The following is an 18,614-nucleotide window of genomic DNA, read 5'->3' on the forward strand; positions in this document are numbered from 1 at the left end:
CACATTTAAAATACAATAATTTCAAATTTGACAGGGCTTTGAAAATCCAGCACTCAACATTGAACATGATTATGACCCAGAGGATGAGAGACATCAGTTCAAGAGACACATGAAGTCTGGCTTTGCTCCCCTGCTTCATGCTGCCCCTCCTTCATCGCTGTCAGCATACAATCAAAGGGAACATCCTCATCCAGACAGCTTCCATCCAAAAAATGTACCTATAGGAGTGAATGGCCATGCAGGTATGGCAAATGGTCAAGGCAGGAGTGGTACTCCAGACTCCAGATCAAGCAGTGCAGCTCTAAAACGCCGACTCAAGGTCCAACCAGTGGAAGATGATGCAGTGTCAACCAAGAGCCAGATCATGGGAAATGGACAAAGTACACCAGTTAATAGGTCTAGATGCAACACTCCAGATATTTTCACTGCAAACTCTGCAAATGGAAGATCCACACCTGTACGACCAAGCACTCCCTCCCTGACAAAGGTCAACAAAGTGTCACCTGTAGAAGGCCACCAGTCTCCAAACGGAAGCCAGTATTCTGGAAGCAACCCAACATCCTCGGACCACACCGGATCTCAGCGGGGGTCTCCCCAGACTCTGGAAATGACACGGTCTACAGAGCTTACCATCTCCGACATTGAGGATACAGGGAACAAGATGACCAATCTGTGATGACCACTGGACATAGACCTATATAGCCCCAGAAATGTGATTTTGTTTTGCCTTCCTTCTGACTTTTGTTTTTACTTCTCAACAGTGACAAATCAATATTTATTACAAACTTGTCTTTCATAGTATGTACTTGTCTGTGATATTAACTCTAAATGTCTTTGTCATGTTTTTTATCAGTTTAAGTCTACACCAGTGATAGGCATTTAGAGAGATTGTTCCGTCCATATGAAAAAGCAGAAGCAATATATCCATGATTTATAATGAAAGGCTATCTGTGATATAGAATATGCATTATCAAACTGTCAGCTGTGATAAATTTATAAGCAATTATTTTTAGATGCAAAAAAATTCATGAATGATACACCAACATTTTATTAGTTATGCTTGATGGAAAATAAATACTAGTAGCTGACAAAATGACATCCAGAAATTATCAGTATAAAAATCTGAATTAAATCGCACATACTCGGTTTTGAATATAAATTTCTTCCATTACAGGGATGATTTATTTATACTTGTATACAATACCTACAATAACTGTGATAGATGATACAATTTTTTATTCAGTATCCATCCAAAATTATTTTTATTTCAATCATGCAAGCATATTTTTAAGTTTCTGATGAATTGACATTTAGAAATTCTTCACCAATAAACTATTTTCTGTCTTTATTACGCTGTTTTATTTTCATTTATGAAAGATCATTTATGCAACTTTAAAGTTGTATTGTCACCAGATGGACGTAATTTTCGTCAACTTTTATGTAGTTCAAGACCAGGTGTTGCTTATCTGTACACTGCCACTGTAAATGCTGGGTGTCATCTTTCTTTAGCATATAATTGTATGCCATTTAAGGCTCTCATCACAGCCACTGCATTATGTTCAACTTCGTGGTCTTTGTCCAAGGAGAATGAAAACCTGAAATGAAGTTTTAACATGAAGAAATTAAAAATTATTTATTCTATACGTGTATAAAAAATCATATTTGTTGTAAAATTAATATTACATTTTATACAAATTCAGAATTGAGCAAAATGGTTGTAAATTGCAATCCACATGAGGTGCAACAAAAAAAATCTACATTTTTTACTAAATGTCGTATTTTGGAAGGGAGGGTTCGTGAGTCGCCAAACTGGGGCTGAATATTGAAATTTTATTTGACTGAAAACATTGAATTATGTATTACCTGTGAAGGAGCTTTGCAAGTACTATTTTCTCTTCATTCATTGCAAAGTGTTGCCCAATACAGTTTCTGAAAGAGATAAGTTGATGCTTCATTGACTCAAAAGTATCAGTAAAACAAAATAATTTGTCAAAAAGCCTCTACTGTAACAACTGTTTACCGGGGGCCTGCTGAGAATGGCAGGAAAGCAAAGGAGTCCATTTTGGCAAGATTTTCTTTGGAGAATCGCTCTGGTTTGTATTCCATGTGATCTTGGCCCCAGACCATGGGATTGTGATGGAGGCACCAGATGTTCGCCACTAAGTTTGTTCCTGCTGGAATCTTGTGTCCTTCAATGGTAATGGGTGCTGTGTTGCTTCTGGCAATAAAGGGAACAGGGCAATGCAGCCGCATTCCCTCCTTGATACATTGTGTCAGGAATGGTAGCTTTCCCAAATCCTCCCTTCAAACATTATTTATTAAATTTAAAAGTCAGTAAAATGCAATATAAGGAAGTACATGTAACTTTATTAAAATGCCAGGTATTCTTACAGATGTACATTTTCTATGTTAGACTTATGACTAAGCAGAGATTGTTAAAATCTAGTAACCTTGAAAGTGAATCCCTTATAGATCAACATACCATCCTATTTCCCCATCTTCGCTCTCTGATATAATCTGGTCTATCTCCTTTTGACATTCTCTTTGATATTCTGGATACTGGGAGAGTGAGTATAGGATCCACGATATTGCACTGGCTGTTGTGTCGTGACCTTTTTAAGAAGGAAGTAATGCTATTACTTCTATTAATTATCATATTTGGTCTTTGAATGTTTTTTTTTTCCTGCCAATGACAGACCATGTGAAGAAAAACTAAAAAAGTCATCGATTGTTTATTGTTTATGTTTACCTTCAAATAAAAAAGTGTCCACCTCATTCCTTATTTCTTCATCTGAGAGTCCTACACCCTTTTCATCTTTCGCTGTGAGAAGGATATCCAGAAAGTCTAGATATCGTTTAGAAGTTAGATCTACTGTTTCCTAAAACCAAATTAGACCTAGAAGTTCATGCAGACCAAAACACTTTGCTAAGATTTCAACACATATAATTGAATTATTACGAGAATATTATAATGTGGACTAGTGATACCAGCTCTTTTCGTCTCTTTTCCATGACTTCTGTTGCGACATTGTGGACATAATTGCAGTTCTTAAGGAATCTTTTCCCCTCCTCTGTGTTGTAGTATATAAAGTCTGGGTACAACCAAGGTGTCCTACATAGTTTCAAATGTAAGCTTTACTTAGTAATTTTTGCTTTTATTGATTGAACAGAAATCTCATCTCTATATCTTCAGGAACCCTACCTGTTTCTGTAGAACCAAAGATCTGCTATTTCATTGACTGCTTTCACGTATGGATGAACTTCACCACTTAAAAACAAAATGTGTTTGTGAAACACTGATGCCCCCATATGGCAGCTTATGGCGAAGGTTAAAGTTTCTCAAATGCAAGTCAAACTCCAGATCAAGAGATCAAAAATTTGGCACCCAAAGAAAGGTCTTGTCTCCGAGGAATATACATGTGAAATTTGAAAACCCTATCACCAACTGTTCAAAAGTTATATGGCGAAGTTCAAGTTTTTTAAAAGTAAGTAAGACGTCAAGGTCAAATGGGGACCCAAGGGAAGGTCTTGTTGCAAGTGATACACATGTTTGTGAAATGTGAAAGCCCTAGAACCAAATGTTCACATATTATGGCCAAGGTTAAAGTTTTTAAAAAATGGGTCAAACTCCAAGGTCAAAGGGTAAAAGTGGTTGGTATCCAAAGGAAGGTCTTGTCACAAAGACTACATATGTGAAGTATAAAAGCCCAAGCACCAACCATTCAAAAGTTATGGCCAAGGTTAAAGTTTTTCAAAAGTAGGTCAAACTCCTAGGTAAAGGTCAAAAGGTCAAAGTTGTTGGTATCCAAAGGAAGGTCCTGTCACAAGGATTACATACATGAAGTAAGAAAGCCCTAGCATCAACTGTTCTAAAGTTCTGGCCAAGGTTGAAGTTTTTTTCAAAAGTAGGTCAAACTTCAAGGTCAAGTCAAATGGTCAAAGTTGTTGGTATCTAAAGGAAGGTCTTGTCACAAGGAATACACAAGTGAAGTATGAAATCCCTAGCACCAACTGTTCAAAAGTTATGGCCAAGGTTAAAATCTCATAAAATTTTGCAAAAGTGGGTCAAACTCTAAGGTCAAAAGGTCAAATATGACGGTACCCAAAGAAAGGTCTTGTCACAAGGAATACACATGTGAAATATGAAAGTCATAGCTCCAACCAATCAAAAGTTATGGGGAAGTTTAAAGTTTTTGCAGACAGACAGACGGACGGGCGGGACAAAAACTATATACCCCCAAATCTTGGATACAGGGGCATAAAAGTTTGCTCTTGAGTAAAGGCCAAATATAAACTCTGTATACACATGCAAGTGTTACAAATATTTATTAAAGATCAGTACCTACCTTTGAGTCTGGCAATTTGTCTGGTAAGAGAAGGCACACCTTAGAATGATGTCTAGTGTACAAAGACACACCTGACTAAATACTTCAAAACTTTTCTCTTCCTTAGCAAACCTCTCAATATTTCCCTGTAAAAAATTATAATTTGAATTATGTTTCTATCTGCAGTTTGCATTTTTCTGTCCATCCCTCTGTCTGTGATGTCTCCTCTCTAAACATTTCATCTTATTTTTTCATATGAGATCATTAATTAGGCTAATTTCAACAAAACTTTGCACAAGCATCCTTGAGTAAAAGGAATTCAATATTTCAAATATAAAGACACATTCTCTTTCAAGGGGAGATAACTTAGAAATAATGAAAAATAAGGTAAAAGTTTCATCATATGTAGAACTGATTCAAGTTGATTTGATCATGGACCACAGACAGTAGGGCAATGGGATTCACAGTCTAATAAGAAGGTCAAGAAGAAATCAATCCAGAAAAGCAAGGCAGCTTAATTGTCAATAAACAATTGCAAGCATACTGTTATTTTTAACCCCCCCCCCCCCAAAAAAAAAAAGCTGTAGTCTCAACTGCCTAAGAAAGGATTATACACAGTGTGAGTTAATTTACATAGTATGTATAGGAAAATGTTTTTAAAGAATATTTTGCACTACAGCAAGGCTGCAATCAATCATATTAATAGTAGACATACAGTAGATTTTCAAGTCATGAATCAGGATATAGGATTCCTTCTTACAGGGGTTGAACATAATTGTATATTAAGCCATGTTTTCCATATATTTCTATATCTAAATGTACATGTTTATTGCACTTAGTATATGCAAGCATCCCATAGTAGTATTGTAAATTTTATTTTGTTCAAGTTATAACTCCTGGATCAAAGGAAAGGGGACAATAAGGGGGAAATTATTAACTTTCTTAAAAATAACAAGACTAGGTCATCATTAAAAATATCTTTGTTTCCCCTAACCCGACCCTAAAATTTCAAGTTGAGTAGACAAGTTTTGAAAATACATTCTGAAAATTGAATAACATCTCTATAAATAAGAAAGAACAAAAGAAACCGATTTTTAAACCGAATATCATACAAATGAAATTTAAAAGCAACATGTTTGGTAAATTAATTCACAAATACTATTCACTTGAACTTGTGAAATATCTCAGGCCAGCGTAAATTTTTTGAAATTGAATTTTTACAAAAAGACAAGATTCGCAAATACTCAACCATCGGCCATCGAGTATATTTTTTTTCAAACCTACTATCATCTTCGGGTGCTTACAGAGATAAAATGTCAAGGGCCTTGCGTGGTGAAGTAATTCTAGTGTTTCGTTTTGGAGTCACGACGTAATTCAGGAGCTTATTCTAAGTCACAGGTCCCGACGTGGGGCGTGGAAACTAGTCAGTCAAATGAGACCGTAAAAAACGTAGGGCCATGCAGTGTCACAGTATACATGTAGATGTTGGCACGATTAAGATCCCTTATTGATGCTTTATGATCAATGGCCATAAGTGCCGAGAAAAAGTCTAAATTAGGAGCCCTCCACCAGGCAGGTGTTCAAATGTTGTCGACCCAGCAATTTTTAAAGGTATTTTAAAGCAAAGAAACAACCTATTTTCAAGGGCCCAAGTAAAGAAAAGAAAAATACACTGGACGTCTCGGGAAGCCGTACCATAAGCCAACTTTAAAGATTTCAACACTATTTGAAAAGAGAGTACCTGTATAAACAATATTTAATTCAACCAAACCATATCTAAAATGATTAAAGTTTCATATATCTAATGTTATAGTCACAAAGTTTACCCCATAAATAAAAGGAATGAAGAAACGACATCCGAATCATATTCATCAAGATGAAATAATTATACAAAGATATATTTACAAATCATATGGTCCTATATAGTAAAAATAGAATCATACATGAAGTGTTTTTTAGATCAAAACGAATGAAATGGAGTGAAATTTATTGATATGCATATACAAATTGGGCCCCTCTTCTGCTCATGAGGCAGGCTTTGTCATGCTTACTACGTAAGTTAATTTTTAATTAGAAGACACATTTGTAAATACCATCTTAACACTCCTTAGTCATGGTATATGGAATTCAGGAAATTTTTCAAGAGTGTAGGATTCTAATAAGTTAAAGATGTATATTAAGATTGATACATCGCCGTTGTTTTACAACACTAAATAACCCTCTGTGGCCACATGTTGTGGGCGCCAAATGAGAGTAAAACAAAAGCCGCCGTTCTGATAAAAAATGAATTTTGATGAAATTGTGTTTTATAAAGTTGATAAACAATAAAAATAAATATTTGAATAATCTTATTAAAAAAACTTTTCAGTCGGCACGATTTAAGTGGGTCGGTCGCGTTAGAGGAAACAAACCTATTTTTTATTTTGGCCCTGTGTAACTGTATTTATTACTAGAACTGTCCAAAAGGGACAAATACCCCCCACTGGGTTTTTCAGAGAAGGTACCAAATCACTAATGTTTTCTAGATGTGAGAGGTGTTCACAATTTGCTTAAACATTTAAAGTGAAAATTTAATTACTAATTATATTTTTTTTTTATGAATGAAACTAAGGTGCAGCCTAATAAAACATCAATACTAGTAATTTTTATTACATTGAAAAAATAGTTTGCAACTATCTGTCATCTTTGTGAGACATGACACTCTGCAAATTGATTGTTGAAAAAAAAAATATCATAATTAATTATACAAAATCAAATTGATCTTAATACCTTTATATCAAACTCATTTTAAAAATAGAAGGCTGTTTCCAGTAACTATGTGTTTTGACAGACATAAATTACAATTAAGAGACTTAGACAACAGAAATCTTTATTTCTTTCTGCCCAATTCCCAGGAGATATAGATAAGACCCCCTTGATCAGAGATGCCCTAACAGCTTCCCACACTGAACTCATTAATTAATCTTTAACTGGATGCATGTCCACTCATTACTCCCAAGGGACAAATGGATTTACACTATCTGCTGTGTAATGTAAAAACTGTTTTTAATACTTTGTGATTTTTTTTTACTTCTAATGAGTAGTTTTAAGCTGTAGTTCACATTTTTGTACAGATGTTCTAGATTCTATGTCTCAAACCTTAGACATAAACCCAAAATGACTAAGTCAATAAAAATGAAAAAAAACACCTGTAAAATGCAGAAAAATTATCAAATAATGTTGAAAATACCAGGTGAACATTTTCATATGGTAAATAATAAGTGTACAAATTTTCATACAAATCTATGCAATAGTCTCTGGGAACAGATCAGGACAAAACCACATAATAACTAGAAATATGTCCATAGGACATGAATGCCCCGCCGAGGGTATATTAGTAACACAACATTTTAACACAAATTGAGAAAAGTGAGGTCAAGGTCAAAGGAAAGGTCAAGGTGAAAAAATATTGATGCAGTTGAATAGCTTACATCAGTATGTATCAGCATATGAAGTTTGACACTAATTTAAGAAAAGTGAGGTCAAGGTCAAAGGAAAGGTCAAGGTCAAAAATTGTTGATGCAGTTGAAAATGTTACATCAGTATGTATTAGCATATGAAATTTGATAAAAATATTAGGAATGGTTTCTTTAAAACTGAGCTAAACAATAATTTAAGAAAAGTGAGGTCAAGGTCAAAGGAAAGGTCAAGGTCAAAAAATGTTGCTGCAGTTGAATAGCTCTCATCAGTATGTATCAGCATATGAAGTTTGACACTAATTTAAGAAAAGTGAGGTCAGGTCAAAAGAAAGGTCAAGATCAAAAAATGTTGATGCAGTTGAAAAGCTCTCATCAGTATGTATCAGCATATGAAGTTTGATAACACTATCTTGAATGGTATCTTTAAAACTGAGCTAAACACTTATTTTAAAAAAGTGAGGTCAATGTCAAAGGAAAGGTCAAGGTAAACAATATTGATGCAGTTGAATAGCTCTCATCAGTATGTATCAGCATATGAAGTTTGACACTAATTTAAGAAAAGTGAGGTCAAGGTCAAAGGAAAGGTCAAGGTCAAAAAATGTTGCTGCAGTTGAATAGCTCTCATCAGTATGTATCAGCATATGAAGTTTGATAACACTATCTTGAATGGTATCTTTAAAACTGACCTAAACACTTATTTAAGAAAAGTGAGGTCAAGGTCAAAGGAAAGGTCAAGGTAAAAAATATTGATGCAGTTGAATAGCTCTCATCAGTATGTATCAGCATATGAAGTTTGTTAAAAATATCTTGAATGGTTTCATTAAAACTGAGCTAAACACTAATTCAGAGGTCAAGGTCAAAAGAAAGGTCAAGGTCAAAAAATGTTGATGCAGTTGCATAGCTCTCATCAATATCTATCAGCATATGAAGTTTGAGTTTCTTTGAAACTGAGCTTTGAACAGAGCTAAACGCAAAGTGTGACGGAAGGACAGACAGAAGGACGGAAGACGGACATGACAAACACTATATGCCCCGGCCATATTCATGGTGGGGCATAAAAATGAAAAAAAAAAACACCTGTAAGATGCAAAAAAATTATCCAATCATGATGAAAATACCAGGTGCACACCTTCATATGGCGAAGAATAAGTGTACAAATTTTCAGACAAATCCTTGTAACAGTTTCCAAGAAATGGTCCGGACAAAATCTCGTCTACAGACAGACGGACAGACAGACAGACGGACAAGCTGATTCCAATATACCCCCCCCCCCTAAACTTCGTTTGCGGGGGGTATAACAAGTTTGCCTGAAAATGTCACTTTACATGTACCTGTATATATATGGCCTTGGATTGAGTAGTCTCACTCCAAATTCAGTTGTCAAAGAGAGATCAATGTTCTTATGGGACAAGAAATGTATAAACATGATCATTCACATTCCAATAAGGGTCATGCTTGGAGCTTGATAGCAGATTTGATTTCAATACATCTATTTTCAATGACAAAATAATTCCCTACCTCCAAAAGTCCTGCACATTCTCTGTACACACAGATATAGGGTTTGAGAATGTCGAAGTGGAATGCTGGTGTCAGCAGACGTCGAGATCTTGCCCACCTTTTACCTCCGGCAATCAGAAGCCCTTCTCCCAGCCATGGAAGCGCGTGACGATACGCTTCACCAAAACCAGCAGGTTTGGGATCTACATGTATAGCAGCAAATATGTGAATTGATATACTGTTGACAAAGGATATAATCATTTATATGAAAATTTTCAGGAAAACAAGAGGCCCATGGGCCACATCGCTCACCTGAGCACAATGGCTAGGAAAAAGCACAAATCAATTCAGTATTGAAAAGTTTCGGGGGGGGGGGAATTTTAAACTTCCTAAGGATGCTTCCATATCAATATAACAAATGGCTTTGCTGTTCTTGAGCAGAAGATTTTTTCCTATATATTCCTTTATAAAAATTTGATACCCCTTGTGGCCCCTCCCTACCCCAAGGGGTAATATCATTTGAACAAACTTTAATCTACACTACCCGAGGATGCTTCCATATCAATAAGACTTAACATGGCTTTGCTGTTCTTGAGACAAAGGTTTTTTCTTTATATTCCTATGTAAAAATTTGATCCCCCATTGTGCCCCCCTCCTTCCCCGGGGGGGTCATGATTTGAACAAACTTGTATCTACAATACCTGAGAATGCTTCCATATCAACTTGACCAAACATGGCTTTGCTGTTCTTGAGAAGAAGATTTTTGAAGATTTTTTTCCTCTATGTAAAACTTTGATCTCCCATTGTGGCCCCACCCTACCCCCAGGGGTCATGATTTGAACAAACTTGAATCTACACTTTATAACAAAGGTTTCCTATAAGTTTCAACTTTTTTGGGCCTGGGGTTCTTGAGAAGAAGATTTTTAAAATATGCCACCAAATTTTCACTACCGGTATTTCTGAACAATAAGTTCCTGGACTTGTCTTTGCATACAGAGTTACATGCAAAGGTATATGTTGCAGCAAACATATTTTTTTAATGTGCGCAAACATTGAATTTCAACTGGTACCTGAATACGGGTGAAATTAAGTAGATCACATTCATTCCTTTATAAAATTCTTACTATTATTGTCCCCCGCTTTCACTGAAAGTGGGGGATATTAATTTGGGTCTGTCTGTCCGTCCGTCCGTCCGTCTGTATTTCTGTCTGTCTGTAAGACTTTCGTTTCCGCACGATATCTCGAGAACCCTTTGAGCTTTCGCAATGAAATTTTGCATAGCAACTCCCTATCGCCTAAAGAAGAAGTGTATTGATTTTGAGGTCAAAAGGTCGAAGTCAAGGTCATAACTTCATAAATTCTGTCTGTTTTATCACTTTCGTTTCCGCGCGATATCTCGCGAATTCTTTGAGCTTTTCTAATAAATTTTTACATGACAAGACCCTGTGGCCTAAGGAAGACCTCTATAGATTTTGAGGTCAAAAGGTCAAAGTTCAAGGTCATAAATTCCGTCTGTGTGTAACACTTTTGTTTCCGGGCCATACCTCAAGAAGCTTTTGCAATGAAATTTTATTCCATAACTCCCTATAGCCTCTCTCGAAGTGTCCCACCCCTAGACAGAAAATGATAAATATCCTACAGACCCGGTTTAACGATAGAATGCGTTTCGTGTGTTGTCAATCCCGAGAGTTCCGAATGTCAACATGGTGTGTAAATTTGAAGCGAGTAAAAAACGTTGGTGAAAAAGTGTTGAATTCTTCCATAATATGCATTAAATTTTTAGATGAAAGGTATTTACAGTCTCAAAAAGGTTTGTTATGATTAATTTGACTGTTATTTTCAATGCAACTTCATTAATTTTCTCCAAAATCGTTTCGGAGCGATTCTGCAATTTTCTGCTACATTACGGGTATATGGGAGGCATTCTAACTGTGGTGAGGGTCTGTCCCGAGACACAGTTAGATTATTCTAACTACGCACCCCGTTTTTTTTATTTTATTTATTTATTGTATTAAAAGTCGTTTAGCACATGGGCATGTGGAGTGTTATTACGTATAATACAGGTTGTCGGCGGACTTTATCTGTTTATATTCTAATTACATATATTAGAACTGTTTAGTAAAGGCTAAATTAGACACCATGTATTGATTAAAATTTTGACAATATCGAACGTGAAAATAAACATTATATGTGACTTCATGTTTGCATTTAATTTATTGTATAAATAAGTGTCTCTGTGGTCTAGTGGTATGAAGCTCGCTAATCAAGCGGGAGGCCCGGGTTCAAACCCCGGACGATTCTCTCTTCTTTTTTTTTAAATGTTCTTTTTTTCTTTTTTTGGATTTACTAAATGATACTATTTAACATGTGAAATGAAAAAGTTATGATGTCTGGCGTGTACAAACTCATAAAATCATTATTACAGTGTGATAAATATTCTGTATATATTAAAAAGAATCTTCTATGTACATATTAAAGAATAAGCAATCAAATCCTTATATCCATATCGGCTTTTTTTAAATTTGCTTCAATATACATGTATACATTTAATAATGCTACAAATACAGGGGGGCAGTGTGACCCCCCCCCCCACCGAACTGCGCATGCTCTTCTTTTTTCCCTAAGCGGGGGACACAAATTCTCTGAATTAGCTTGTTTTTTCCATAATTTGAACAAATATTGATGTAAACATTATGTTTCAACAGCGCAACTAGCTGGCAAAAAGTGCATTTTGCACAGGACATTGAAAAAATAACATCACCACCCCCACCCTCTTCAAAAATAATTGTTTAGAGTTTTTCATCAAGTTATGATCAAACAAGTGGCCCATGGGCCACAGAGCTCACCTGAGTCAATCTTCATCAGCAGAGTTTTTCCTCTACATATTTTCTAATGTAAAATTAAGATCACAAATTGTGCCCCATCCTACCCCCCCCCCTCCTCCTCCAAGGGGTCACAATTTGAACAAATTTGAATCTGAACAGCCTGAGGATGCTTCCATATCAGTATGACTTGACTTAGCTTTGCTGTTCTTGAGAAAAAGATGTTTAAAGATTTCCCTATATATTCTTAATATGTAAAACTTTGTTGCAAATTGTAACCCCATCCTACCAGTGGGGATCATGATTTGAACAAATTTGAATTAACACTATCTGAGGATGCTTACATATTGTCATTTGTACATGTTGTCCTCGGCGACAAAATGTACCTACCCTGACTGCACATATCGTCGTCCATCGATATATATTGTCGCCGGCGACAATTTGTACAGAGACGAGCCTTTTTCTTCCTCCTGCGTAATGGAAGACAAAATGTACAGTCAAGCATCGGCACGCTTTGTCGTCAGCGACAATATGTACTGTGACCATTGGTACATTTTGTCTCCTATATATTTTGTTGAATGTTTACTATGGTCGTGGAGAGAGAGAGAGAGAGATTGACACACAAACACAGACAAAGAGAGGGAGCTAGACAGACCGAAGGAAAGACAAAGTGTTTCGCTGATAAATAAGTAAACAAGTTGTATTTATTTAGCATTACTCGCAATACTGTAGGGAGAAATGGTGTTGCTCAGAAAATTGTGTCCAGCATTAGTTTACACGACTATGATATGTCAAAATACCGTAATTCTTGAGATATTTGAAAAATCAGTCTTCTTTTTTCTCGTTGTATATACATGGATATGAAATTAAAAGTTATTTGTTCAGTAGAAATGTTATCTGGAATTCATTTTTTTTTGCTTAATTCTCATATGAGTGCCGATATAATTGGTGTAGAGGTTGACATATTTTTAGCTCACCTGAGCTGATAGCTCTATTGAGCTCTAGTGAGCTTTTCTGATCACATTACTTGTGTCGTCCGTCTGTCTGTCGGTAAACTTTTCACCTTCTTCTCAGGAACTACTAGCCAATTTCAATTTTAACCAAACTTACCAGAAAGCAAACGTGGATAAAGGGAGTCAAGTTTGTTTAAACTAGTGGTCATGCCCTCTCTCAACAAAGTACATGTATAATTAAGAATTAGTGAAAATTTAGTGACATCTTGAAATAATCTTCCCAAGAACCATTGTGTCAGAAAAGTTTAAACTTATGTGAAAGTTTCATTATAAAGTGTAGATTCATTTTTATTCAGATCATCTCTGGGAAAGGATGGGGCTACAATAGGTGATCAAAGTTTTAATAGAATATTTAATAATAATCCTTTAAAAATTACTTCTCAAGAACTTCTCGATCGGAAGAGATGATACTTATGTGAAAGTACATACTGTAGCTTCCTTATTTTAGGCGAGTACTTAATATCGCAAAATGGCCCAAGGGCGTCAAATCGCGAGAAAAATAATTCGCGAAGGGGTGATTTATCTAGAGATTTTACATACATTAAAGCACCATAAAAATAAAAGCGTGTAATTTTATTTTGCGAGTGATGCTTCTCGCGTAATTACGCAATAATTTATTCCTGGCGTATATTTAGGAATCTACAGTACATGAAGTGTACTTTTTTTTTTTTTTTTAGATTCTGGCATGAAAAAGATTCCACACTTTTCAATGGCCCTGAGTTCCGAGAATAGGTCTAAATTTGCCTAATACATTGAAAATGAAGTTTCTCTTCGTATTTTAAAAGAAAACAACCATTTCGATGAATTAAATATAAGAAATATATAATTTTCCAGCTCACGATCATGCCTTCACACATGGGCATGTGATCGCCAACCAAAACTCCTCAAAATGTGTTAAGGATATCAAATACATAAATCTTTGTATGGGATACTGAATGTTGTATCTGTTTCCCAAAATTCAAATTTATTCTTAGAATTTGTCAAAAACGTTAAAATTTAGGCATTATGTATAAATTCTTGTATCTTTTGCATGACACCGGACGGATTTTATCATAACCTCACCTGTATGTTCATGACAACGAACCAGTTTTAGTGCTTAACTGTAAAGGTTTCTGACAACGGTACTGCCTAGGAACTTAACGTGTTCTTGGCCGTGTATTTACTTCTGTAAATGGTATAAGATCCCAGAATGACAATGTGATATATTGTTTACAATGTTAAATTCTAACTATATTTTATTTATTTTTTTGACATTTTTTAATGCTTTATGCCATTCTGAACTTATTATTTATTTATCTGTAATTACAATTTTAATACATGTATATTTCATGTAAAAAAAGTCTTTTTTCACCACTCTGTAAATGAGCCTAGCTCTCTGTACTTCTGAGTAATTTGATTTGTTCTTGAGAATATAATGATGCATGTTTCCTCTGTTTTCCCATGGAAAATTTGATCACTCATAGTGGCCCTACCCTACCCTCAGAGGTTATAATTTGAAGAAACTTCACTATGCTCTATGTCAGGATGCTTTTACATGAGTTTCATCTTTTCTGGCCCAATGGTTCTTGAGAAGAGGATTTTTAAATGACCCCACCCAAGTTTTGCTTGTTCTTAATTATATCCCCATGGAAAAAGGCGTGGCCCCTCATTTGAATAAACTTGAATTCATTTTACTCAAGGATACTATATGCCATCTTTGGTTGAAATTGACCCGTTGGTTCTGGAGAAGAAGATGAAAATGTGAAAAGTTCACGACAACAATGACGACAGACAACGGACAAATATTGATCGGAAAAGCTCAATTGATCCTTTGGCTCTAGTAAGCTAAAAACTAAACCAAAACTTGGGGGATGGTTACACATGTAAAACAATATATGTACAATATGGTAAAAATAAATGGCAATATTGTGTCTTTGACAGTACTCTGAGTTTGACACCCTCTGATGCCCTCTTTAAGTAATATGCCTTATTAACCTATCATCCCTTAATAAAGTATGAATCTTACATATGAACTTAGGGATTTTGTTTGTTTTTTTTCAGAGCCCATACCTGCTCCCTTTAGTAGGACTTTGACTGTATCTGGATGGTTGAGGGTACACGCCACTCTTAGCGGACCAAAGTACGTGATGAAGAATTTGGGATATTTGGCTGTCCACTGTAAAGCTCGTTGTAGTCGAGTATTACTCCCCCCTTTCCCTAAAAACTAAAAATAAAGTCAAATTGAATAAATTTTATATACAGTGTACAATTGCAGCTGCTTTTTTCATTTATGGTAGAGTTAATTGTTTGTCCATTCATGTACTTATATATTTATATACAAGAACTATACTACAGTACTTGTATAAAGTATAAAGACAGTACATGAATTTTAAATGACCCAACCCGAGACGAGCCCTTTTTCCTCCTTCAGAAGGACGACAAAATGTACAGTCAAACATCGGCACATATTGTAGTCAGTGACAATATGTACTGTGAACGTATGCAGATTTTGTCGCCACTATATTATTTTGAAAACTATTTTCTGGTGTCTTGAACACACAGACACTCACACACACACAGCCTCACTCACACCCTCACACACCCACACACACCCACACTGGATCTATGGCAAACAGATAAGTAAACAAGCAATAATGTTGAGAGAAAACTTTTTGGTCAGAAAATTATGTCAGGATTGGTGTACACCAGTGTGATACCCCCCCCCCCCCCCCCCTCCGGCATGCCAATATACCGGAATTTTGGATTTATCTGATAAATTGGGGTATTCTTATTTTCTTGTTAAACATATTTAGAGATTGTTAATTTCTGTGTTCAGTAGTTAATAATTATCTGGATTATATTTTTGTGTGATTCTTATACATGTATCGATACTACTGGGGGTCAACATTTTTTAAATCTGCTTCAGTCTATAGAATTATATTCTTAAATGCTTCTTTAGTTATATTGTGAAATATTGAGTAAAACATTTAGTGCACTGGATAGCAGTGAACCAAATGTGATAAAAGTTCTCTTTTTTTATCGAAAATTATACATTCAATTTTGATGAGATCACTTTTTATCAGAAAGCGGATGTTTGATTGAAATATCAGAGAGAGAGAGAGAGAGAGAGAGATTTGTATATTAATCATGTTATTTGTACTAGTTTCCTCTTCACAGTATTACTTGTACTCATGTATTTCAATTATAGCGGCCATTGCATCTGCTTCACTGCATCAAGTTGAAAAAATGATAGATTAGTTATCTCATGAAATTTTCGATATCATCATCATTTTTGTCAACATCATACAACAGGGCCGTAGGAACCGGGGGGAGGGGGGGCACGGGGGGGCATGCCCCCCAATAATTTTGCCGATATTTAGATTACTATAGTAAACATAGATACTATATGCTTGTGCCCCCTCAATAAGAACGTCTGATGACTTTTTTTTTGTTTGCTTGGTAGTGCCCCCTCAACTGTCAACTGCAAACGTATGGTTGTGCCCCCCCCCCCCCCCAACTGAATTTGCTTCCTACGGTCCTGATACATATTACTACGGAAGCGTATTAGGGCCGCAGCAGTATCTTTTATTAATTTGTTTTAACAAATTACTAATTTGTTATAACAGATTACTAATTTGTTAAAACAGATTACTAATTTGTTATAACAGATTACTAATTTGTTATAACAAATTACTAATTTGTTATAACAAATTATCAATTTGTTAAAACAAATTACTAATTTGTTAAAACAAATTACTAATTTGTTATAACAGATTACTAATTTGTTATAACAGATTACTAATTTGATATAACAAATTATCAATTTGATATAACAAATTAATAATTTGTTATAACAAATTAATAATTTGTTATAACAAATTAATAATTTGTTATAACAAATTAATAATTTTGATAAAGTGAAAGTGCATACAGATCTATGGAAGCCAGATGAGATCAGAAATCTTTTTATAAGTTGGATTTGTGAAAATAATAAATGTACAAGCTCTGCAGCTACAGCTTTTGACCAATATGTTAATCTGGATTTACATCTTTTAGCATTTAGAGTTTTCACTGTCAAACATTATTGTTATAAAGATACAATGCATTAAATTCTTTGGTTACTTATTCTTAGGAGCTCTATTTGAATTTTGTCCTCCTCCCCCACCAGGGCTCCGTCCTTGACTCCCATTTACCAGGTCATTGCATCCCCGTTCGTATGCTAGGAAAAAATATCTTATCAAAGACATGTTATTTGGAGAGGGAATTTTTCCCACCCTGAATCAACATGTTCATTATAATATTTTTTTTTCAATATGTCTTTTATTTTATTTCATTTTACCCCCCCCCCTCCCTCTCTCTCTCGATTCATTCTATACATGTACCAAATGATTTATGCCTACTGTTCAATCCAGTTTATGTATCATGAATAAAATATATTTTAAACTAAACCGCCGTTCCTAATGCAAAAACCTGAATCTGCTCCTCTGGATCCAGGGATTATGTAGAAGAAATACAGAATGTTGGATCCTTCGAGAAAAATTCGAAGTTCCGGACAATTAAATATGATTTCAACGTCGTCCATTCAAATCAACACTTTTTTCAATGTCAACACAGGGGTCAAAATGGGAGAAGACCTATTTTTTCCTTCTTTACACATGTGTAATATTTTGTGTGTATTGTTATAACAAATTATATTGCTTAACGATTTCTTGTAAAATATATGAGTAGTCCTATATGAGACAACCAGGATACAAATTACAAATGAATTTGAAGAAACAACTGTCAAAGTTTTCTGCCAATAATAAGTTATGAAGGCTTTAGTGGGACTTTGAGGGCTTTTCCAAAAGGCACGTATTTTGATTATAAAAATACATACATACATGAAAAAATTTCACAAGGTATCTAAATTCAAATTTTACGAAGTACTACCCACTCAAGAATATTGTTTATTTTCGTTTTCAGAAAAGGTTATTACAGAGTGTTTATCAATTTTTCTATGATAATTTATCTACAAATTCATTTTTTATCAATGTTGCCTTTATTGCCCCCAGCATAAATTGGGGCCAAGGAGGATAACCAGAGGAGCAGATTCAGGTTTTTGCATTAGGAACGGCGGTTTAGTTTAAAATATATTTTATTCATGATACATAAACTGGATTGAACAGTAGGCATAAATCATTTGGTACATGTATAGAATGAACCGAGAGAGAGAGGGAGGGGGGGGGGGTAAAATGAAATAAAATAAAAGACATATTGAAAAAAAAATATTATAATGAACATGTTGATTCAGGGTGGGAAAAATTCCCTCTCCAAATAACATGTCTTTGATAAGATATTTTTTCCTAGCATACGAACGGGGATGCAATGACCTGGTAAATGGGAGTCAAGGACGGAGCCCTGGTGGGGGAGGAGGACAAAATTCAAATAGAGCTCCTAAGAATAAGTAACCAAAGAATTTAATGCATTGTATCTTTATAACAATAATGTTTGACAGTGAAAACTCTAAATGCTAAAAGATGT

General features: G+C 35.1%; 2 protein-coding genes across 2 annotated transcripts in view; one reads left to right on the forward strand and one right to left on the reverse strand.

Moving 5' to 3' along the window:
* Positions 1-1,337, forward strand: part of LOC133172002 (uncharacterized) — a 106,050-nt gene extending 104,713 nt beyond the window's left edge. Inside the window, exon 215 of the mRNA XM_061306800.1 lies at positions 35-1,337. Within this exon, the coding sequence (XP_061162784.1) occupies positions 35-676 (642 nt within the window). The 3' untranslated portion in view covers positions 677-1,337. The remainder of the gene's footprint in view (positions 1-34) is intronic.
* LOC133205627 (cytochrome P450 4F1-like) overlaps positions 1,031-18,614 on the reverse strand; it is a 19,238-nt gene continuing 1,654 nt past the window's right edge. Inside the window, exons 2-11 of the mRNA XM_061341467.1 lie at positions 15,165-15,318; positions 9,302-9,483; positions 4,347-4,471; positions 3,203-3,268; positions 2,989-3,112; positions 2,750-2,879; positions 2,483-2,612; positions 2,021-2,302; positions 1,864-1,929; positions 1,031-1,595 (exon numbers count right to left, since the gene is read on the reverse strand). Of these exons, the coding sequence (XP_061197451.1) occupies positions 1,496-1,595; positions 1,864-1,929; positions 2,021-2,302; positions 2,483-2,612; positions 2,750-2,879; positions 2,989-3,112; positions 3,203-3,268; positions 4,347-4,471; positions 9,302-9,483; positions 15,165-15,318 (1,359 nt within the window). The 3' untranslated portion in view covers positions 1,031-1,495. The remainder of the gene's footprint in view (positions 1,596-1,863; positions 1,930-2,020; positions 2,303-2,482; positions 2,613-2,749; positions 2,880-2,988; positions 3,113-3,202; positions 3,269-4,346; positions 4,472-9,301; positions 9,484-15,164; positions 15,319-18,614) is intronic.

Source organism: Saccostrea echinata, unplaced genomic scaffold, assembly GCF_033153115.1.
Source record: "Saccostrea echinata isolate AGI-Se365-2 ecotype Australia unplaced genomic scaffold, CSIRO_AGI_Sech_v1 ptg000054l, whole genome shotgun sequence".
Taxonomy (NCBI): domain Eukaryota; kingdom Metazoa; phylum Mollusca; class Bivalvia; order Ostreida; family Ostreidae; genus Saccostrea; species Saccostrea echinata.